At 37.4% G+C, this 25,010-nt stretch overlaps 1 protein-coding gene across 1 annotated transcript in view; it reads right to left on the minus strand.

The window, feature by feature from the left end:
* LOC135698503 (UPF0047 protein YjbQ-like) overlaps positions 1 to 20,606 on the minus strand; it is a 32,023-nt gene extending 11,417 nt beyond the window's left edge. The window contains exon 1 of the mRNA XM_065218507.1: positions 20,384 to 20,606. Coding sequence (XP_065074579.1) covers positions 20,384 to 20,606 — 223 coding nt within the window. The remainder of the gene's footprint in view (positions 1 to 20,383) is intronic.
* Positions 20,607 to 25,010: the final 4,404 nt, after the last annotated feature.

The raw sequence follows: 25,010 nt of genomic DNA on the forward strand, positions 1-25,010 counted from the left end.
TTTCTGGAAAAGTTCGACTATTTGGGTAATGGTTCGTTTATGGTATTTATTTATTAGGGCAACTGGTGCGGGAAGAATGGAAATCTTACTATATGTTCCAGAAACGTCTATTTTAATTGAATGAATGCTTTCGTAATTTATAGCAAACCCAATTTGGACCTTTCCTCATCTTTACGCACTATTTTCTTTGTTCAAGTGTTGAAAGTTGCTATTTTTTAGCGGTGGGAATTAGCATAAACGTACAAAGCTGACGTATTTAATATATTCGGCAAATTATTGCACTAAAGCGTACACTGGAGTCGCTTTTTACGCGGTTTTTTTTTACACGGTTTTTTTTTACGCGGTTTTTTTTTACGCGGATTTCGTAATTTACGCGGTTTTTTTTTACGCGGATTCCGGAATTTACGCGGTTTTTTTTTACGCGGATTTTGGTTTTTTTTTACGCGGATTTCTGAATTTACGCGGTATATCGCTTTTTACGCGGTTTTTCCTTACACGGTCTTTTTTTACTCGGTTTTTTTTTACGCGGATTTCGGAATTTACGCGGTTTTTTTTTACGCGGATTCCGGAATTTACGCGGTTTTTTTTTTACGCGGTTTTTTTTTACGCGGGACGTATCACCCGCGTAAAAAGCGACTCCAGTGTACTAAAAAATATAAATGATTTGACCACCACTCGAAGTTAATAAGGAAAAGGGTCTCCCATTAATTACGTCTTTCCTATATCGTCTGTTGATATAGACCACAAACTAACTGGCATATAGACCAATCATAATACACGAATACTTAGGTTATAATCTTCTTCCGTGATATCCTAATACCGCTTCCAACAAATTTTAAATTATAGATGCAAGATCGATGTAAAAATCGAGAAATTTCCATACTTCTAGTGATAACTTATAGGGTAAATGATGGCTTCAGCACCCATTGACTGCAACCAATTAAACGTTAATTTCGCTGCACTTTCTCACCAAAACAGTTCGCTGAATGTAATTTGACGATTCCTTAGTCTTTCAGCTTCAATGTGATTAACATTTTAACGACTGAGCAAACATGTTATGCCAGGTTTTTTTTTTTTTCAAATGAAACATACGCACTAAAAGTACGGCTGATTCGAATTACCGATAATAGATCAGCTGGTTAACACGCAGTTCGAATGGAAAGGTTCCAGAAGAAAAAGAGGCTGCCGACAATAGTCACACTCACCTGAGAAGTTTGGAGCGTTTTAAAAACGTTTTCAACCCGTTTTGGACAATTCTGTCTGATTGGAATGGATAGACTAGTAAGCAGCAGATAAATGTAAACAAACAAACCCGTCATATGTACACAGCTAAAAAAAAGTAGTGTAAATTTCCGTTACTATGATGCACATAAATGGAGCGTCATAAATCATACAAATTTACATTATAAATCGTGTAAATTTATGAGACATGTCATGCAATATTCCATATATTGTATGCAACTTTCCACCTTTGTTTGCAACATTTCATGCAAGCTGCTAGTTTACGTGAAAAGGAAGTTAACATGCATGAATGTTTGCATGCATGGATGTTTACATCACCAGTAAAATTCAGATTTTTTTGGTGTGTATGTGTGCGTGACACTGAGAAATTGATAATAGAAGTGACAAAAAATAACCCTATTTAGATTATTCAAAATGCACAATAAGTTTCTAGTAAGCATGTACTCATTAGAGGTTTCAATCCTACTCATAATCATGGGTCCATCATTTCGTTTACCTGCCTTAGTGCGTACTTTTTCCGCCTGCATACTCTTGCTCCACTTTACTCTATGATGTTCCACACTTACGGCCAGTACTGTGCATACCCACATATATCGATTTGAAACAAGACTCCCAGTCTAAACGGAAGTGTCTCAATCACTGAAACTGACCCGGATTGTCGTGTTCTCCTGTCTCCTCTTCTATCTTTCCTCACACTCTGCGCGCGTTCCATGTCGATCAAATCCTGTTTATCTATTCAGTTGATTTTCCATATCAATTTTCCATCTTCGGGTTATATTTGTCATGGTCAGGTCACGTCACGCGACGACACAACAAGCACTGCGACCGAAGGATTTCAATTAATTTTGAGCTGTAATGTTTTTCTCTGATGAAATTATTGGCTTTATCTCCATACCCAACACCAACATTTACTAACGACAAAACGAGAGATTCTATCATCCGATTCATTTGTTACCGATTTCATTCTTTTACTGCCGATTCGAATCTGCCGGAAAATAAAAATCTGTAAATAATTTGCTGTTGGCATGAACGAACGATGCTATTTTTCAATTTGTCTGGTCCTATTGACCCGCCAACTTGAATGACATTCAAAATCAAAATTATATAAATAAACGGGGTTTATTTTGAATTTGAACTTCTAGTAGTTTTGTTTCTACTTCTTATTTTGCAATGTTCAATTTCGCTTTACTCTATAGGAAACTGAACGTTGACGTCACGAATGAACGCGATGAAGCGGCGTTCATCACTTTGACATCCTGTGGTACTTTGTTTACCTTTGCCTGTTAGTCGATTCAAGTGGATTCGAGAATTTAAATAAAAAGGACTAAAAGATATGTTATCCGTCTATGTTCTTTTAAAAAATCTTCCTCTCTAAAAATATTCAAAAAAATAAATCTGTAAATAAAACACCACCACTAGATATCATAAAAGTGAGGTTAACCCGACGGTGCAGCACCCTATTATATTCCATCAGAATCAATGTTTATAAGAGTCACGCATAGAGTGAAACCAGAACCACAGACAAACAGACGGAACACTTCATTGTGTATCTTCGTTCACGCATTTAACGGTTGATTTGAATATTATCAGTTCCACGAACTACTCGCCGCAGCGCTGGCATCGGATCACTTTGACGTTTCCATACATTCTATAGAACTTTTATGCAATATTGTTTGCTAGTTAGCGAGCAGGCTTGTTTTTTACGAGAAGCCCGAGAGATGTCGTTACTAAGGTCCTATGTTTTGAGATACTATGGTTTCAAGAAAAACTTTTTTAAAGAGTTACGTCTGTTTGTCTGTGCCAGAACAACCAATCGAACTGTCAAGCGGAGCACCAAAGGAGCACAGTAAATAAATATTATTGTTTCCAGAGCCGATGAACTGTAAGTAATGCATTCATTACTGAGCATATTTCAATCCATTTTCTAAAAAGTACTAGGGAAAAGTTGGCTTCGGCAATACCTTAACCTATTATCGTCAGGGGGGTAAACAAAGTTCTAGAGCACTCAAATTTGGCCAATAGTTGCTCTGAAACACAATGTATCCACATGCCAAAATTGAGCTCTCAAGGACGTTGTTTACCCCGCTGACGATAATAGGTTAAGGTATTGCCGAAGAAAACTTTTCCCCTACTTCACTTTAATTAGTGCATTTTGTTAATCTATAATAAATTATACCAAGCATTTAAGTTTAAACTCTTAGAAAAAAAGTTATGCCTAGCATTTTAGTTGAAATTAATTCAGATCCTATGGATCCCTATTAGGGATGATGCATATATTATGTCACGCTCTTTTCTAAAATTTTGGGACAATTAATTAATTAATTTAGCTTTATTTAGGAGGCTTTCAGCCTTAGGCTGGTTCGCCTCCGAATTAATTTTGGGACAAGCTATGCATCTGGTATAGGAAAAACGTCACGATAAGGGGGGGGGGGTTGGTAATTTTTTGCTCGATTTAGCGTGACATAATTAATGCATGCTAGAAACTTCGTTACCGAAATGATAATTTTCACTTCTGAATCAAAGTCATTCGATGCTAACGCAAAAAAATGTGGTTGCAGCTAGAAATACTAGAATAAGAGATCAGCGGAGACACTCAATAGCGGTTCCAATTTGCAATGTTTACAATTGGTTTGCCTAAATTAGTGGTAAGTATTGATATCGCTTGAAGATTCACTTACAACCTATTACATGGATTATAATGGATACTTAAAGTTTGCCATTTTCATAAGCTATTTATGGTTTTTATATTTTCAAAAATCTGGCAAGGACATTTTGAGATATTTGGGTTTAGAATGTTTTTTTTTAAATTATTTTTACTCAAAATAAATTAAAAATATATTTTTTGTTTATAGCTGTGTATAGCTGATCGATATAATAACAGCGCAGGCCGGTTTACACACAACATAGTCAACTTTTAAATGTTGTACCTCTGTTCTCCGATGATCAATTGAACTGAAATCTTCGCCACAGCGTTGCCGGAAAGCGATATACATGTAATTAGGTTTGCATCTCACCTTACTCATTTCACCTCACTTCATCTTACCTCGCCACTCGTCTCCTTAGTTAACCTAAACTCACCTCATCTCATCTCACTCTCACTTGTCCTCTTCACATCTCTTCACATCTCATCTCATCTCATCAAACCCTTAGATAATTAAAACATAGATTTGCTACTTCAGAAAAGAGACTGGCAAAAAAATGTGGTGCCTGACTGAGAAAGGCGGTCAGCGGGTGAACTAATTTTTTCTCACTGCGTATTCACAACTTTGCACGGTAAGATTAATTTACTTAGATTGCACAAAGAAATTATCTTGATTGGGTGCATAGCGAACAAACCCAAATGGTGTCAATATATGATTTATTTTTATGCAAAATTGACATAATTTTTCCCGTGTTTTGGTTCGTCCAGTCTACGTCCAATTTGAGTAAACATAATCTATATACGGCTTATTTAATCATAGCGTGCAGAGTAATTTGTGATTAACGTGTATATCTGCATTTGCGTGATCAAACACTTTGAGTACCGATTTCTGTCTGAAACAACAGTGATTCATACCAGAAACCAAAATGGGGTTTCGACGGTGCGAGGTTCAAAATTGTACGAGAGCTGCTTCCGGTTATATTTAATATATTTTACCATTTAATATATTTTATCATTTTTGTATACTTAAACATATCTTAAAGATACAACATTTCTCAAAATTCACACTGAATATTCATCAATGATTTCCTCAGAATTGCGTCCGCATAATTCTGAAATAAAAGTAGTAGTAAAACCCTTATTCTATACCCATCGAGATACAATTATAAATATTTGGTTGATATTTTTAGAATATGCTTTAAATCAATGAAATACACGCAAACCAAAAATCTATTAAAATGAATGTTAGTTTCGTTTCCTATCATCCTCTGTTTATGAACATCGCAACGAATGTTAGAAAGAGACCATGCAGGCGATGTAATGGTTTTTTGTCTTTTTTGTTTCGTGTTCTATCTTTTTTTTTTTTTTTTTTTATTAACTCTTTATTTGTTCCAAATTCAAAATAAATTACATTTCATTTTTAACCTAGGTGCTCCAGTTACCACAGTAACTTACCAGCCTTAATTGTTATGATATATATCTAAGTGTTTTTACATTGTTCCTGTCTTGGCAATTCAGTATTTTAAACAGGTTTTTTAAACCTGCATGTCAGTATAACAATTGATAGCTTAAAACTAAATAACTAAAACTAAATCTTATCTAAGTATAAAGGGAATTAATCGTTGCAATTGAGGATTGTAACGATTTTTGCCGGAAATTATTAATTATTTTGTTGGACATTTGTGCTAAAGTCTCAACATTCGAAATTCTATGTACTTCGGTAGTACTGTACCAGGGAGGCAACTTCAAAATCATCTTCAGAATTTTGTTCTGAATCCTTTGAAGTGCTTTTTTCCTGGTAGTGCAACAACTAGACCATATTGGCACAGCGTAAAGCATGGCCGGTCTAAAAACTTGTTTAAATATTAGAAGTTTATTCGTCAGGCAAAGTTTGGATTTCCTGTTAATAAGAGGATACAAACATTTTATATATTTGTTACATTTGGCTTGAATGCCCTCAATGTGATCTTTAAAAGTTAATTTTTGGTCAAGTATTAATCCAAGATATTTCACTTGGTTTGACCAGGAAATTGGAACTCCGTTCATAGTGACTATGTGACTACTACTAGGTTTCAAAAAGGAAGCCCTGGGCTTATGTGGAAATATTATAAGTTGAGTTTTGGAAGCGTTGGGAGAAATCTTCCATTTTTGTAAATAAGAAGAGAAAATATCTAAACTTTTCTGCAGTCTGCTGCAAATAACACGAAGACTTCTTCCTTTAGCGGAAATGCAAGTGTCATCAGCGAACAAAGATTTGTGGCAACCCTGAGGCAAATCAGGGAGGTCCGAAGTGAAAATGTTATACAATATAGGCCCAAGAATGCTACCCTGAGGAACTCCTGCTCTAACAGGTATTCTTTTAGATTTGGAATTTTGATAATTTACCTGCAGAGTTCTGTCAGTTAAATAATTTTGAACTAATTTCATAATATAAAGTGGAAAATTAAACTTTTTCAATTTAGCAATCAAACCTTCATGCCAAACACTGTCGAATGCTTTTTCTATGTCTAGAAGAGCAACTCCAGTTGAGTGGCCTTCAGATTTGTTTGAACGAATTAAATTGGTAACTCTCAAGAGTTGATGAGTAGTTGAATGCCCATGGCGAAATCCAAACTGCTCATCTGCAAAAATTGAGTTCGTATTGATGTGAAGCATCATTCTATTCAAAATTATTTTTTCAAAAAGTTTACTTATTGAAGAAAGCAAACTTATTGGACGGTAGCTAGAAGCTTCAGCTGGATTTTTATCCGGCTTCAAAATTGGAACAACTTTTGCATTTTTCCATTTATCAGGAAAGTATGCCAAATGGAAACATCTGTTAAATAATTTTACCAAGAAAGACAAGGTACTCTCTGGGAGTTTTTTGATGAGGATATAGAAAATTCCATCATCACCTGGAGCTTTCATATTTTGAAACTTTTTAGTTATAGACCTTACTTCGTCCAAATCAGTCCCCCAGGAATCATCAAAAATATTTTCCCGAGAGAAAATATTCAGAAAATCCCGAGCAACCTGATGCTCAATAGGACTAGTAAGACCCAAACTGAAATTATGGGAACTCTCGAATTGCTTAGCAAGTTTCTGAGCTTTTTCCAAATTTGTGATCAAAATTTTACCACCTTCTTTAAGCGCTGGAATTGGCTTTTGAGGTTTTTTCAAAATTTTTGTGAGTTTCCAAAAGGGTTTGGAACTCGGGTCTAATTTAGAAACATTATTTTCAAAAGTTTTGTTCCTCAGGGCAGAGAATCGCTTTTTAATTTGTTTTTGCAAATCCCGCCAGATAACTTTCATGGCAGGATCGCGTGTTCTTTGAAATTGTCTCCTACGGACATTTTTAAGACGGATCAAGAGCTGAAGATCATCGTCTATTATAATTGAATCGAATTTAACCTCGCATTTTGGTACTGAGGCAGCTCTTGCTTCAACTATAGAAGTAGTCAGAGATTCAAGAGCATAATTAATTTCATCTTTGGTTTGCAAAGGAATGTTTGGATCGAAGTTATATTCCATAAATGTTCGATATTGCTCCCAATCAGCCCTATGGTAATTGAAAGTAAAGCTGTTGGGATTAGAAATTATTTCTTGGGATATTTCAAAAGTTACTGGAAGGTGATCAGAACCGAAGTCAGCATGGGTAACCAATTGGCTACAAAGATGACATGAATCAGTTAAGACCAAATCAATAGTTGAGGGATTTCTTGCAGAAGAAAAGCATGTTGGGCTGTTTGGATATTGAATAGTGTAATAACCTGCAGAACAATCATCAAACAGAATATTACCATTGGAATTGCTTTGAGCATTATTCCATGAGCGGTGTTTTGAATTAAAATCACCAATAATGAAGAATTTAGACCTATGACGGGTAAGTTTCTGGAGGTCACCCTTGAGAAAATTCTTTTGCTGGCCTACGCATTGGAATGGCAAATAGGCAGCTATAAACGTAAGTTGTCCAAATTTTGTTTCAACAGAAACTCCCAAAGTTTCAAAAACTTTGGTTTCAAATGAAGAAAGAATTTTATGCTTGATTCGTCTATGAATAATGATGGCAACGCCACCACAGGGTCCATCAAGACGATCATTTCTATAAATCAAGTAATTTGCGTCCTTCTTAACCTTATGGTCAGGTTTAAGGAACGTTTCAGTTATAACGGCAATATGCACGTTATGAACTCTCAAAAAATTAAATAGCTCGTCTTCATTATCTTTAAGAGATCGAGCATTCCAATTTAAAATGTTTAATGCTTTAAAATCCATTACTGAATTTTAAAGTCATGACAATATTATTAGCAAATTTTATTCCAGTTTGAATAGCATCAAACATGGAGTTAGATTTAAGCATATCAGAAATCATGTCAATTAATGAATTCTGTAAAAATTCCATTTTAGGGGCAGTAATGCTTCCTAAGTCAAAATTGTCAAAATTTCCGTTAGAACGTTGGTTAGTATTTTGATTTCTACCCGCTGCAATAGCAGCATAGGTAGCTCCATTAACTCGCTGAACATTGTTAGCAGCGAGGGGAGTAGGTACAGATGAAACATTTGAAGCAGGGGTGATATTTGTACCTACGGGTACGAATGTAGAATTTGTTCCTCGCTGACCGTTGTTAACAGCAGAGGAATTTGTACCTGGTCGGAAACGTGGAGCGTTTCCTACCTGTCGGTTAGAACGAGATTGTAGGATCGCTTTGCGAGTCTTACATTCCCAAAAATTGGATTTGTGGTTTTCACCACAATTTGAACATTTAAATTTCTTAGGATCTTCCTTCACAGGACAGTCGTCCTTTGCGTGAGAGGAATCACCACAATTCATGCATTTAGCTGGCATGTAGCAATTTTTAGTTCCGTGACCCCATCCCTGGCACTGAGTGAGGTTTTGGAAATTTCCTCCAGTCTTCCTGAAGTGTTCCCACTTCACTCGGACATGGAGCATAAGGCTAGCTTTTTCTAAGGCCTTAAGGTTGTTTAGTTCACTAGACTTGAAGTGAACTAAATAAAAATCATTAGAAATCCCGTTGCGCGAATCGCCAGGACGGGATTTCATTTTCATTTTGATTACTTGGAGTGGCACAACTCCAAGTAATTTTGCCAGTTCATCTTTGATCTGATCTAGGGATTCACCACTGGGCAGTCCTTTCATGACAACCTTGAACACACGTTCAGTTTTGGTGTCGTAAGTAAAAAATTTGTGCTTCTTCTCAGTAAGATACTTGAGAAGACATTTAAATCCGTCCAAGGTTTCAGCCAATACACGGCATTCACCCCGACGTCCAATTTGTAGTGAAAACTTAACTTTCACGAAATTCAAAAGTTCCATGCGAAGAGCATGGAAATCGGTAGTGGTTATCACAATAGGGGGAATCTTTTCCTTCTTGGCATTAAGCCGGGAAAGTTTACTAGAATTTTTCTTGGATGATAGATCATTCTCATCATCCGTGAGCAAATCAAATTGATTACTCAAATTAATTTCTTCAGAAGGGGGGTCAAGAGTTTGCCCCTTTCTTTTGCGTTTAGGCGCCATGGCGGCAGTAAATTTTTTATCCAAATCGACTTCCAAGCAGATTACTATAAGAATCTGAAGGATCGAAGAGGAATTTTCCAAATCGGTATCCAAGAAGGATTACCTCGGGTAGGGTCAAAACAAGGATCGAAGAGGAATAAGAGGAGTTGAAAAGGTAGAAAATTTTTACAGGTTGAGCACTGAAAAGTGCTGTTTAAATTTGTTGTAGCTTTAGGTAGTAGTAACACTTCCTTAAGCAAAAAGCAAATAGATCCGCACGGCAAGAGAGCACGATGCGGACTGAGATCGTGTTCTATCTACGCTTTCGACTATACCAGTAAGCTTGTAGAACGACGCACATTGTAGAACATTGTAGAACGACGCACGCCATGTCCTAAGTGGCGGATTAATCAACTTTCATGTACCTCGGGTTTTTCTTCACCAAAAGTAAGTTTGGGTGCTTACATTTAAAAATCGGTTAGTTTTAAAATATTCTATCGGGGGAAAATTGAATAAACTTGATTTGAATTTTTTGAATTTTTTTACCGTTTCTATACATTTCATGGAGACGCAATACACTTTATACTTTAGGCACATGTTTATAATTTAAATTTTATACATTCATATGTATCTTAGAACAGTTATTTTTCATTTGCTTTTTTATTTTTGTTTTCATTTACGTCACACACGAAACTTGACGTCTATTCTCAACTTTGTGGTTTTAGCACTTGCACAGTTGTACCATTTTTGCATTCGTAGAGTTAGACAAATATAGTGATACTCTATGACAAGGGAAGTCTTCTAACTAAATAGCAGCGTTTTAACTGTAGACAATCATAAAAAATACATGTATTTAATTTTTGATTGTTTATTATATCGAATATTTGATTTCATTTAAATGATGTAAATTGTTTATACAGGTGCTATGAACAAAGTTTAATTCAATTCATAATTGTTAGGAAAGCTTCATTCCTAGATTGGTCTCAAATGTGGCTACTATTGTATACGATGACTGCCTTAAGCAGATTTCGTTGATAGCTGTTGTGGCTTTCAGGAACTTTATAGTTCATCCATGTTTTGGCAAAATCGTGGTGAATTGCTTCGATTGTCTGTTCTGAATATCGTCCAAGTCCTTTGTGTGCATTACTGCAAAATCCAGTTACGTGGAATCTAATGATGTGAAACTTCGGAGTTGTTGAAAGTCTTAAAGCTTCCCAACTGTCACAAAATTCGTCGATAGATTGACGATACCCATCAATAAGTTCCATGCCAAAACATTTTTCAATAACCGAGCCAAGATTTTGCATCGTAAGGGCATATTATTTTAGACCAGCATCAAGTAAAACGTCTTTTTTTGGTTAGTAAACCACGACAATGTCTTCCAGCAAAACCAAATTGCGCATGCCAAGTTGCATTTGCAGCCTTAGCCCATAATTCTGCAATGCTTGGATAGTTTTTAGCTATGTGTGTCGCAATGATGGCGGTGGACATACATCCAATACTTTCGTGCAGTCATTACCGCAAAATAAAGGTTTGTTTACACAATTGAAGAAGTCTCTAGCTTCCTTCTCCATTCCACCTGATGCCATACAACGTTCTGCAAATTGCTTTATCGAATCAAGCGTTCGTGGTTCACCTGTGGTAGTAGCTAGATCTTTCTTATGCACCGTGCAATATGCACATGGATCAGTCGCACTATTGCCCATTACACCAGTGTGTTGATTAATTGTAGATCACCTGAAAATATAATTTATCAGTATCATATAACAAATTTGGCAATGATGTTACATTTAATCTTATGAACGCTCACCTGCGACAAAATATTGAAGCGAAGTCAAATTTAGATGTCCCCAAAATTTAGATAGGTTTCCATAATTTTCTTGTATACCAGGAGCAAGAGCAAAGATCAGGGCTTGACGAACCCCTGAGTCCTTAAATTCTTGTTTGCATTGCTACCTCTGCTTATCTTCAACACTCAATACTATTTTAATTCAAGGGTCAATTAAAATAGTATTGTGTGTTGAAGAGCATCAATTCCTATCTTCAGATAACAATCATCCACATTTCTTCTAGCCTTAATGTATTGGATAAGACCTTCAACATTGTTACACATAACAACGGGACGTTTTTCAGCAAGATAAGATTTCCCTTTGGTGGAATTTGAAGAAATCTTCAAGCTCACTCATTCGGTTCTGAAGTGCACAACCCAGATTGAATTGCCTTACGGTTTTTGAGACGAATGTTACGTGCCAGCTTCAGGAACCAACATGGGTTAACAAAGAACTAGTATTAATTTCTGTACAACATACTTTGCGCGTGCTAAAATCCAGGTCAGCTTTCCAACTAAACACATCCTCATGAGAAATTGGTACCGTGTTTTCCTTCTCTTTTGTATTTATAAACTTGATACGACTAGGTTTTCCCCTTTGGTTGGTCTTTTGACAATTTCTCTCGTATAGCCGTTGAAACCAAATGATCTTGGCTTCCTTCCGCCCTAACCGAAAGATTTTGAAGCTTAGTGTACTTGTTGCATTTATGTGGTTTTCCAAGATCAACTTGTGTCAAGCAAACATTACAAATTTTAGAGCCAAATTAAGTAATATGCAAAATATTCAAATCAATTTTTTCAAATTTTTCCTCGACAGATTATTTTCAATCCAACCGATTTTAAAATGTAAGCATCAAAACTAACATCTGGTGAAGAAAATCCGAGGTAGGGTTAACTACCCCATTTTCGGCCTAATAAACACAACCCGCTCTTAGCCTTTCTTAATCTAGCGTAGTTTAGCACCAAACGGAATGTTATTATCACTGATGGCTTCTAAATTTATTTACCTTTGCGTACGTACCGTAAGATTTTATAAAGAGAAACCAATCGTTGAGATATTGTCAAAAGTCTAACACTGCTTCTTGACGCTAAATTCGGCCTATGGATTATAAACTCGGCCTAACGCATTGAAACTCCATTGAAACGCCACTGAATTCACTTTGGCCTATCGGATGATGATAAAAATTGATTCGGTCGGAGCGTTTTTGGGAATAATGGGTGCAAACCTTCATACCACGCGTTCTCATTGACTTCGTTCGGTAGCTTAAAGTATCGTACCAAACGCATAATTGACTTGTTAACTCTGAAATCATGGATTTATTTGATGTTTTCTGCTAGATAAGCCCAAAATGGGCGATTAGGCCGAAGTAGTTCTCTACCCTATATGAAAGTTGATTAATCCATCTCTCCCCAAAGTACATTGCGTCTCCATGCAAAACCTACTATAAAAACGGTAAAAAATCCAAAATTTAAAATCAAGATTTTTCAAATTTCCACCGATAGAATATTTTAAAACCAATCGATTGTTAAAAGCACCCAAACTTACTTTTGGTCAAGAAAAATCCGAGGTACATGAAAGTTGATTAATCCGCCACTTCGGACACGGCGTGCGACGCACACACTTGCCTCGAATCTCTCCAGCAGAAAAAGCATACGAAGTCGAGTATGCGAGAAAATGAGCGCTTCATGTTTGCTTTTAGGCTATCCAATTCAGAAGCATGGAGAGAGCAGTGGAGAAAGCACAGGTCTGATCTTCAATCTGATTTCTGTTTTTTTCGACATAACTAATTTACCTCACTAATACACTCTACATTTTTCGGTCTCCAATTTTCTTGCATTCGACCGCAGCTAGGTATATCACATCCTCGGTTCATGCGGTCTCCTCTGATGATGAATCCCACATAATTGTAAGCGAATCTTACATCCCCCGGTTGGGTGTAGCTATTCAAGTCATCGATCAAAAGTTTGGGGTCACCCCACAGTATGGTTTGTCACTAGCATTTCCAACCAACTCTGAAAATCGTTAACTTCGCGTATGAAGTAACATAAAAACACTTTGAATGTAACAACTCAAGGCGGGAGTAGCCGTCAACAATGCTGATGATGGTACAGCACGCAACAACCACCCTACTGCTTTCTCTCTGAGATGATCACGTTGGTCATGACGAGAGGAGGAACACAATAGTTGGGTAAAGAAGAACTGCATTATAACAACACACCTTCGACTGGAAATGCTCTCGCAACGTGGGGCTTTATTTTTTTTTTTTCCTTTGGTTTGTTTTTTCCGTCGATCTTGTTTTCCGTGCTGAGCACCAATGCTACCGACGTGCCAGGAAGGCAGCTCCCACACCTGGACCCTACCTATCGACCCATCAACTCATGAACCGGGGACCAACGGCTTTACTTCCCATCCGAAGGAAGGCGTGATCAGAGATGTTATGCCTCAGAACATCCCGGCGGCGCCGACTGGGATTGAACCCAGGCCTGCTGGGGTGAGAGGTAATCACGCTTACCACTACACCACCGGCGCCGTTAACGTGGGGCTTTAGGTAGTGATGAAAACGTCGCTAGAACTATTCCACAGCCGCAGTCAGTTTATGAGCAAAAAGAGAGACGCACATTTTTGCCTGTGGACTTGGAGACATACTTCAAGTCCCCGCGTACATCGTACGGGTTAGGCAAAAATGTGCGTCTATCTTGAAAAACTGTCGCATTAATGGCCCTTCGCTCATTTTCAACTTCTATTCAATTTTCATACTGCTGTACTCTAACGGAACTATCCACCTACCCTCTTCTAAAGATCATTATCTAGCTAATAAATCATCACACTAAAGCTTCATGTTAGTATTTCTAACCAACTCTGAAAATCGTTAACTTCGCGTATGAAGTAACATAAAAACACTTTGAATGAAAAGATAACGATTTGTTTTGAGGCATCTTTTGGCCAAAATAGAGACAAGCTTGTCGAGAAAATCCCCCACCAAGAATCGAAATGAAACCCAATGGAAAAGCACGACACCTTTTCTGTGTGGGTTTCTTTATGTTCTACAGTTTCAAAAATTAAGCAAAATAATAACAAACAGTTAACATTTTCATTTCACAGCCTAATATTTTATGACATCTTTCTATTAATTACCCTCTAGCACACAATGTATGAAGAATAACCCCCGCACAATCAGGCTAGAGTGACCGTGTCGAGTCAAAGCAACGCGGCAAACATGCCAACCCTCAAGACATTCAGCCCGAAAGTGAAAGAAAAATTATTGGACGAATGCATGCAATAGCTAGGTAGCATGTTTAAATAAATTAATAGGCATTTAAATCGTTCCGTGGTTGACATGGTGAGCCACTTGTACCTACGTGTGTTAGTTATATACATACCAACATCGTTATAAACGACGCTGGAAAAACGAAAGACAGAAGGAGGTCGGAAGTGGCCTGTCTTCTCCCAACCACCTCGGATTGCCGTAATAGTGGTCGCAACTGAAATATGTCAACCAAGGTATTAATAGGTGCCGATGTATCCCACCTTGTTGATTTCCGAGTGGAGTCGGTTGTTGAACTGTTAGATATTTTTTTTGCTGTAATTAATCAACTCTAGGTACAACAGGTGAGTTTCATGAGAGATTCAAAGCGGCCCACAAGAGTGCTCTTTCGTGTTGAACAGATATATGTTGCTTTGATGAACAAATTTGCTATCAAGCTTTCGTCACTCTGAACATTATAAAATGTTGTAATCACCAATGTCACACAGGAATGGTGTCAACGATGACGTATGGTTTAATAGTCCTGCGTCATCGACTTCGTCATTAAATATGTATGGCAGAGAAGGGTGGTAATCTTTTTTTGCTGCCATTTATGAATTAGAAAACATGGTTATAAACCTACTACACCACATATGTTATAAAACCTAGAAGCAATTTGGATAACCTTTCCGGAAAATGCATACCTACCACCTGCTACACCTGCGACTACAGTAGTACGCAAAACATAAGCCTAATTTTTATACTTAGCCATGCTTCGAGTAAACGCTGTTACGCTGTTCGAAAATAGCCTTCATATCTAGACGAACATATGAAAAGGGTCAATGAGCCAACTGTAAAAACTTACTTCAAACGACGATTTCTCGCGGATGAAGACTTATCAAGGCAAGCCAACAGCAGCAACGGGTAGAGGAAGTTTACTCTATCACCTTTTTCACATGTTTGTCTAGATGTTTCGAGTGTCAGTGTTTTTCGCCTTAACACGATGGAAACTTGCACGAAACGAGGAGGAGCTGGACATCATACAAATTTATTGTGCAGTGCTACTTCCGCTTGATTCCGTTTTCGATGGCAAGACTTTGATTACAACCGTATCGCTATGAACGAGCCTCACAAAGTTAAGGACACCGGCAGAGTTGTTCAGTTAGCTACTGTTGTGTTTAAACCTTGAAACAAAACAAAGCTCAACCTGCGAACACCACTGCCGGATGCGCTTAGACGAAGAAAAGGAGCAATGGAGGAAAAAGCAACAACAAAAATAAAATAACATTCGACGAAGTACCTTATCGTTCGTGTGCACCGCGTTTCGTGTTTTCAATATGTGACACGAAAGCTAGTGCATAACATAAGATAATCAAAGCTGTTTGCGGGGGAATGTACAGCGGAAAAAATTAACTCCATATCAACGGCTGCCGTTCGGTGTGGTCTAGCGACCAGATGTATATGGTTTTGCATTATGCAGTTCGTAATGTACGATGAAGTACCTCCATAGTGCATTTTTCTATAATAGCTTACTTTAAAACCAAAGCGAACGTACCATGTCGTGGTCTAATTTAACTGGGAAATTTGTTAACCAATTTGTCATAGTAAATTTAAACACGATAATAAATATCAATTTTGCAATTAGTGTAAAATCTTGATACGAATTGAAATATGGTATGTGGTAAAAGAATTTCCCTGGGAATTTTCCGATGCTCAACCTGTTCATTGCAAAATGTAAGTAGGTAGAAGTGTTGAGAGGTTCCCTTTAGTAAACGATAAGGGTTTTCTGTAAAAATTGTTACTGTTCGGCATCTTTAGAAACATGTTTTTTTCTCTGGATCTCAGTTAGATCTAAGATTTCTTTAACAATTGCTTAGATCATTTTTTCGTTTTTGCACACTTGTTAATTATGCATGATTCCATGCATGATGCTGATTACGATATTCAGCATGATTCCCAACTTCTTTTTATCCACCAATTCTAAGGAATTTTTTGATAATCGAAAGAAATCCGGTAAAGAGTTTCAGAACAAATTAATAAGAGGAGACACGTCCCAACAAATCCCAGAAAGGCGTAAATCAACATGGAAAAGTAAAAAGTCGAGTATTAGTACAAGACAATGAAGAAGTCTGCACATTGTAGACGAAATACAGGTATTCCACTAAGACGCCCGCATTCATCAGGATGGAAAAGTAAGTTAGAACGGCGGATCCAGGCCAAATGAACTGCGATTGGTAGACTGATCACGTTCATGAAAGGCGGAAGATCCTCTGTGTGCCGCCATGTAGCTGCTATTATGGAAACTTCTGAGCTTCACCGACTGAGAGCTCACCAGCTAATGGATAGAATCGACACACTGGTACAGCAGTTGAGCGAGCGTCCTATCCCTATCGTAGAGGCTGAGGCGTTAGATTGAATCCTCGAAACGCCGTCAACATAACCGAATGTCCACGGTCCGAGTTGGTGGACTCACTTGCAAAGGTGGGCGCTATTGATGGCGATATCAACGAGTGACAAATCGCCTACAATGATTTTTTCTTCATTTATCGTCAACAGTCGCTCGTCAGCTGAATAAATGGGAATGAAGGGAGTTTGGAGCGATGGCAAAGAACCCGTTTGGGCTGGGGGACATTAATCTATGTAAATGTGGACAAGGTTACCACGACGCAGATCACATTATTTAGTTTTGTGCTGAGCATCGTGGAGTCAGATCTGAGCTATACGATTCCCTTAGGGCTCGAGGTAGACAACCAAATGTTCCAGTTCGGAATATTTTGGCTAGACGCGATCGGGAGTTTATGAAACTCTTATAGGTTTTCTTGAAGAATGTTAACATTAGACTGTAGTTTGATTGACTTTGTGTTTAGTTTATATTTTGTGTGTGTGGGTTTTTTAATGTTTTTTTTTGTAATAATTGTATAATTAAACTCCTGGTGTCAAGTTGTATAGAAATAAGTTCATGTTTTATGAATAGTGATATATTTGTATTAAAATTCATATTTCAAATCTCCTTCTTCGCCTCTTCTTTTCCTTTTTCTTGGTAAGCGTGATTACCTCTCACCCTAGCAGGCCTGGGTTCAATCCCAGTCGGCGCCGCCGGGATATTCTGAGTCATAACATCTCTGATTACGCCTTTCTTCGGAAGGGAAGTAAAGCCGTTGGTCCCCGGTTCATGAGTTGATGGGTCGATAGGTAGGGTCCAGGTGTGGGAGCTGCCTCCCTGGTGTCGGTAGCATTGGTGCTCAGCACGGAAAACAAATCAAGGAAAAAAATAAACCGGGAAATCTGTGAGTAAACCGGGAAAAACCAGGAATTTCAAAATTAAATTTCACTTGCCACCCTGCTATTAACAACCAGAAAAATAGCTCCATCATGTTTGATTTAGTCAAATTTTTGAGCAAGAATACAAATATTATTTTAAATGATCAAGAAACCGCAAATAAACAAAGTCACAAAATTGATTATGGCAGTAACGAACACAGTAAAATTTTGTTCGATGCCGTAAGATTTTTAGTAAACTCTGGGTAATATCATGAAAACTTAGGCCTAGCTTAATTGTTGTAGTTTCATGATGCTACCCGTCCCAAGGATGCCAAATTTGAAGATATGTCTTCATGTTGAAGACTTGTGAAATTATGTGTAGATATTTTTGTAGTGCAACTTAATCTAGTTTACATATGTTGCTAAGCTCTCTTAATTCTAACAAGCACATTTATGAGCTTCTTCAAAGATACGGGAAGACCCTCAACATTTTGAACGAATATTCCTGATCATCTGAATAGCTCCCTGAAATTAAATGGAATTTTCATAAACTTCCAGGAAGTTCCGAAAGAGTAAGATCTCTGAAACGAAGTTTCCTGAAGCCATAAGTAGTTTTCGGAACTATTCAAAAAAAATCCTGAGCTTATATAAAGTTTACTGAGGTTCTGATCAGCATGACGAACTTCTACGAAGTTAGATGAACTTTTACGAAATATTTTTGAAGTTTTATGTAGTTTTTCAAACTGCTGCTAAGCTCGCTGCACTACCAAAAAGTTCCAGAAAGTTTATTGAACTTGGATTTCCCTGAAGTAGGGTAAATGTCGGCTTCGACACCCATCGACTGATTTCGGCAACCAAAACGTATACGGTAATTGCGTTACGTCGAGACATCTAATCTAATACTAATACATCTGACCTTACAAAAGATCTCTGAACATTTTTGAGGTATCGTGAAATTAAATAATGTTCCCCGAAAATGTATTAAGCTTTATAGACATTCACAAAGATTCCACTTCTTCACAGTAGTTTTCAATATTTTTTCGAGACTTTCAGCCATTGGCAATTTTTAAAGTTCCCTGAATCTTTGAAGCTCTACGAAGTTTCCATAATATCTACCTTGTTTTCTAAATTTCTATTATGGTTCCCGAACTTCTACGATGCACAGTGGGATATTTTTTCATTCTAACTGGCCAAAAATATTAAACTACCCCAACTCGTCAAAAACATTATTTATTAGATACTTATAGCGATTTGAGGTCAAACAGGGACTGGGTCATGTTCTGGGAGGAAGGGTCTATTTCTGAAGATTTTTTTTTCGAAAATTTTTGCATTGAAAAGTAATTTTGTGATAAAGTTGCCGTGAAATGTGGAGAACAGTGTATACTATAAAAAAAAGTACACTTAAAGAAACACCCGTGACAATAGAAAATTATTTCGTTTTTATGGCTTTCTCAGTCTAGGGTAATTCAAACAGTTAGTTTTGCATTGCCCTTTTTTTTCAGGGCAATACAAAACTAACTTTGAATTACCCTAGACTGAGAAAGCCATAAAAACGAAATCTCCATAAAACCAGTCGAACAACCAAATCAATAGAAAATTATATAATTTTTTTTTTGAATATTTTTAGCTTAGTTGTTGCACCAAAAACCACAGTATGATTTTTTTTTCTTGTTTTCCGTCAATCTTGTTTTCCATGCTGAGCACCAATGCTACCGACGCCAGGGAGGCACCTCCCACACCTGGACCCTTTCTATCGACCCATCAACTCATGAACCGGGGACCAACGGCTTTACTTCCCTACCTTCCCTTCCACTACACCACCGGAGCCGCTACTGTTTGATTATTGATTTTAACTAAAGAAAACTTTTCTTGATTCCTTACCACTGTGTACAACATGTAAATTTCTGCGATATTTTTTATTCCCCTCCTCTAAATACAAGGCATGTCCATTTTTCATCAAATTTTATACAAAAATCTTCATGACTAGCATAACAAAAACGATCTAAAAAATTTCATGCAAAGGTTGAGGTCAGTAACAGCATGTTAGATTGTTTTGTGTAAGATTTATCTATTATGGCTCAATATTGTTATGTTACTAGATCTCGAAAGATCGTAAATAAACGCAGCCAATTTATTCGCTAAAAGCTTCCATACATATGTGTCATTAATGCTCAATAAATGCCATTACTGAATATTACAGAATGTGTTAACTGTTTTACCACGATATGTTTGAATAATAATTGCAAAAAACATTGAAATGGACGAACTATTTGAACGAATTCTAAATTTAGCATAATCAATGATATTATGTGGAATAAATACTTCAAACCTGTTGAATGTATGCACATTTGTTACAAACAGAGCAGCAGAAAGCAGAGGCAAGAAAATCGTTTTTGCAACAATCATTTTGAGCGATTTTGCACGATGTTAAAAAACAGTCTAATTTGAATTGATACCACAACTTTGTGAGCTTTGATTAAGCGTTAAAAAGTAAAAGGTCGAACGGTCAAAAATTGGTCAACCATGATTAAGTGCACACTGAGTATGTTATTGAATAAATGATCAATCTATATTTCTTTTTAAAGTTCAATGATCACAAAATATAGAAAAAAAATAATCGATTAGCCTTCCGATTTTCCAAATGCGAACTGTCGGGTTACGTTTCACACCTTCCATCAGATTTTGTACCGCTGTTGTATCAACCTTATTTGATGCTGAACGCCAATTTTCTTTCAACTGTTTCTCATGTCCAACTGTTTTCTGAGTTTTCTCGAGGTTCCGCTTAACGATTGCCCAATATTTTTCAATTGGGTGCAGCTCCGGCGTGTTTGGAGGGTTTTTGTCTTTGGGTACGACTTGCACGTTGTTGACGGTATACCGTTCCTGAGCCATTTTCCCGTAGTGACAGCAAGGCATTTCTAGTCAAAGCAGCACGGAACAACTGTGTTTCTTTAAACAAAATGCAAAAATCGTTTTTGCAAACATTTCTTTTCATAAATATCTTGATTGACAATTCATGTTGTCAATAAAATTTCGCTCCTCAGCCGCCAGGTGCAAATAGCCTGCCAAAACAAGTATTTTTTCGGGAACTTTGACAATTTTTTCTGCTTAAAATTAAATCTGCTTAACAGACCTACAAAATGAGGGGTGTTCAAGTTTTTAAATGCACGATTTAAAAAAATCTTCAAATTTGAATCGACCAATTTTTGACCGTTTCACCCTTTATAGAGCATTGTTATCCGATCTTTTCAGTATGAGCAATTCCCTACGAATTCGCAAATCAGTTTATTTTTGTATTTTTTTATTTGGTTGAAAAATATCAAGCTTATCTTCAGAAAATTATTACTCGAAAACTGTTTGTCCGATCGGTTTGGTGTCTTCGGTAATAGATGAGACTATTTGAAAAAAATATGCACAAATTTAGCTGAAAAATTTATAAAGCTCACTGAACGTTAACAAAGTTTTCTTAAATGCTATAAAATTCAATAAACTTTCATAAACTTTCATAAACTTTGCAGAACTTCTTCAGAATTTTCTACATTTCAAGAAACTTTCCTGAACTTTAACTACATTTTCTGATTTTTTGGTTTCCCGGGAAACGGGAAACAGATGATGGCTCTTCTCCGGAATTTTCGGGAATCAGGAAATATTTTAGTTCTGAAATCAGAAAAGTATAAAGTTAATCATCAGATTTAATTTTGTTTAGCATCTGTAGAAGCTGCCTTTGTCTTCCGACTTTTTTATCCGAATTGTCCCAGAAGTCTCTCCCAACTTTCCTCAAAATTTTCATCTAATTTGATCGGAAGCTTCTTCCAGAAGCAGGCATGGAAAATCATTTGCATTCATATACATTAATTTGTCTCTAACTTTTTCCTTAAACAGCATTCCGCAAAATGAAGTCAAAAAAAGCTATCGTGGAAGTCAGAAGTACTTCTGGACAGGCATGGAAAATCATTTGCATTCATTTCATACATTCATTTACATTCATTTGCCTCCAACTTTTTTCATCTACAGCATTCCGCAAAATGATGTATAGAGTTTTGTAGGTTTTGTTATTAGCTACAACTTTTGTTAACAAGTCAAATCCGTATCTCTTATGCATGACGAACCAGAGCGAACAGAAGCCACTACTGTTTTTCAGTGAACGTATTTTACATTCACTGAAAAACAGTAACAAGGTCTGCTCGCTCTAGTTCGTGATGCATAGGAGATCAAGATTTGAGTTATGAGCAAAAGTTGTAGCAAATAACAAAACCTACAAAACTCTATACATCATTTTGCGGAATGCTGTAGATGAAAAAAGTTGGAGGCAAATGAATGTAAATGAATGTATGAAATGAATGCAAATGATTTTCCATGCCTGTCCAGAAGTACTTCTGACTTCCACTGGAAGGTTCATCCAACTTCTTCAGAAAATTTCTTAAAACTTTCATTGGTAGTTTCTTCCGACTTCCTTGATTAGTCGTTTTGGCTTCGCATAGAAATGTCGTCTGCTAAAGTTTTCTAGTGAGATATCCTCGGACACTATTGCGATTTCAGGCATTAAATTTGCATCACCATATTTGCTGCGAAGCAGTTTTGTTATTGTATATTTTCTGCTAGCAGATACTTCTTTTTCTTTCTTCTTCTTCGCATGTCAAGCTTATTGCATATTGCAAAGCTTATTGTGCATGTCATATCACCTTAATTCAAACTTTTTCCTTAGAAGTTTCTTTTGGCTCCTCTGAGAAATTTCTTGTAACTTTCACTCAGAAATCCTTCTACGTTTGTTTCCCAGGAAATTGGAACTAACGTGGTTGACGTTCGCTACGGAAGAGCTTTTTGTTGGGCACCTCAATACAGATCGAAATACCAGGTAGTTGTAAATCGGCATACAAACTTGACCACGCTATTTCCGATAGAAAAACTCTATGCATTGTTTGATAAAAAAAAAATCAGAGAAGGTAGCGTGGTGTCGATTTGCCAGTTGGTATGGAAATTCTCTGTAGTTTTGTAGTTGTTATGATTTTTTTTTCAACTACTTAGCTGTAGACCAAACTTTGCTTTTTTATCTAGTTCGTTTCTTTTGAATGCTTAATAGCGTTAGTTTTACGGAGCCGATAATTCATTGTTCATTGTTTGTAACAAAATTCACTAATTTCTATGTCTAGTAGATATTGGGTCGAATACTCATGGCTTACCCGAGGTTAGAGGGGTACATTTTCCATGGATTGAGTCAGGGAAGAAGCTTGAGGTGAGGTTTTATTGTCTCATCAGAGCGTAATTTCACTTTTGACAAAAAATAATCATGACCGGAAACTTATTTTTAGTTGTATAAAAATTTGCCTACTTTTGTTTTACAAAAATAAAAAAGTTCAATTTTGCCACATCTCTGCAAAAGTGGATCTTAAATATAGTACAAAACAAATTTTAAAAAGAAACTATTTACTCCAGTCTATCTCTAAGTCAGATTCACGTCTCTGTCGTGACCGTCGATTTTCATTTATTGGCAGATCAAACCAGCAGCGCTACCATTCATTTCTCATTTAAGTCACATAAATGCCAATTATGCACCCGCTTGTGGTTGCACACTCATGATTGCGCTATTAACTATTTTTATTATTGAATATTCCACGACATGAAATAATGAAGCAATTCCGGGCACTGAAAAACTGAATCATTTATGTGCACCATTGGCGATGGCAGCAGCCGCATGACCGTCAGATGAAAGGGATTCTCTATCTAGAATGGAATCCGTCCCGTAATATAAAAACGGTAGGAAGCTACCACGCGTGGAGATAGTTATGTATACTTCATGGCTGAAAAAAGATTCCATATTAATTTATTAATAAATAAATTATTGAAGTTTGCCCTTTCCTTTCAGGCTACAGAATCAGGTATGTTTTGGTCATTTTCTGCAGGTTCCAGAGTACAATTGCGGTGAAGCGAGTGTATTAAATAACAACATTTATCTTTCATTCAGGAAGAAAACATCAGATAGTCTGCCCAGATCCCCCAGCGGAGGTGGTGTACGTACACAGATGTGCAAATAATAATTATATTCATATCACTCTTGCGTAGTACGGGGATTGATGTCACATCGGTCAATAATTCACGAGACTGTACACAGTAAAGTCCGACCTCCAATTTCCGGTGCATATCCTGACAGGATGATTCAAGGGCAGACGAAAAATCCATGAAACCTTAATGGGACCGATTTTTACCGTGTACGTATACTACTTCAAAACATTCACTTTACTATAGTATATGAACGGCAAAGCACAAGACTTCGCGTCACGTGGGATCCCAAGCTGAGCCGGGCTCTTCCACGTGTTGAGGGAATACCTAAGAGGATGTGGAGTCACACGGTAGCATATGTATGCACTTTAATAGTATCGACTTCGTCGTATTATTGCTTTTCGTCGGCTAGATAGTTCAACTACGAGGCCATCATCGGTTTTTGGAAGGAGAAACTCCGTACGTATATGCAGGATGCAAAAAAAAATGCGGATCTGGCATCAGAGAATGATGCATCCAGTCAGGACAAGCAGTCTCCTCGCTCGGTGTATATTGGCGACGACATTGCAATAATTGCGAGATTCTCTCGTATGCATCGCCAACAAACAGCAATAATAGTGCAGCAGGCTCGGCCTACGGACGCCTCTTGGGCTCGATAGATTGGACCATCGCAGCATTTATAGGGGAGGATGTCGTCTGCGTATGGCTGTAGATATGCATACAGCTCTGTCGGTCGGGTGGATCGAGTTCAAATTTTGTCGCTTTTTATTGCCGTCGAAGGATAATTCGTTCGTGTCATTCTGCTGATCTAGTTCTAAACATGCATGCATGCACTCGAGCCAGAAAGCTACCACCGGCCACCGCCGGCCGTGTTGCCCGTCGTTGGCGTCGTTGGAGATATGTACAGTACAGGAATGGTCCTACAGAGCGAACTGGACTTACCGGCTGTTTATAAGTCCAGGGCATCCGGGCATTTGTTGTATGTGTTGCATTTATATCCCGTCTCGATTCCCGTATCTACTACTGCCGGTAGTTTCTCTAATTCTCTAATGCACCGTGTCGCTTAGCGGTTATTTGCTCTAATTGAATCAACATCGCTCATTGGATAACAATTAGTTTCCGCCCCCGCCGCTGTGCCGTGTTAGCTGGGCCGTGTACGGTCGGTACCAGATTGAGAGATTACTCATTTCGGTAGGACGGTATTAAATAAAGTGGTAAGCTTTCAAATATGTAAGACAATTCATTAGGAGCCGTTCTTTGAAATTTGCAGCAGTGGATTACCATTAAAGATGTATACTG

The sequence above is a fragment of the Ochlerotatus camptorhynchus genome, unplaced genomic scaffold (genome assembly GCF_037179485.1).
Source record: "Ochlerotatus camptorhynchus isolate MF236.1 unplaced genomic scaffold, CSIRO-AGI_Acam_v1.1 ptg000088l, whole genome shotgun sequence".
In the NCBI taxonomy this organism is placed as follows: Eukaryota; Metazoa; Arthropoda; class Insecta; order Diptera; family Culicidae; genus Ochlerotatus; species Ochlerotatus camptorhynchus.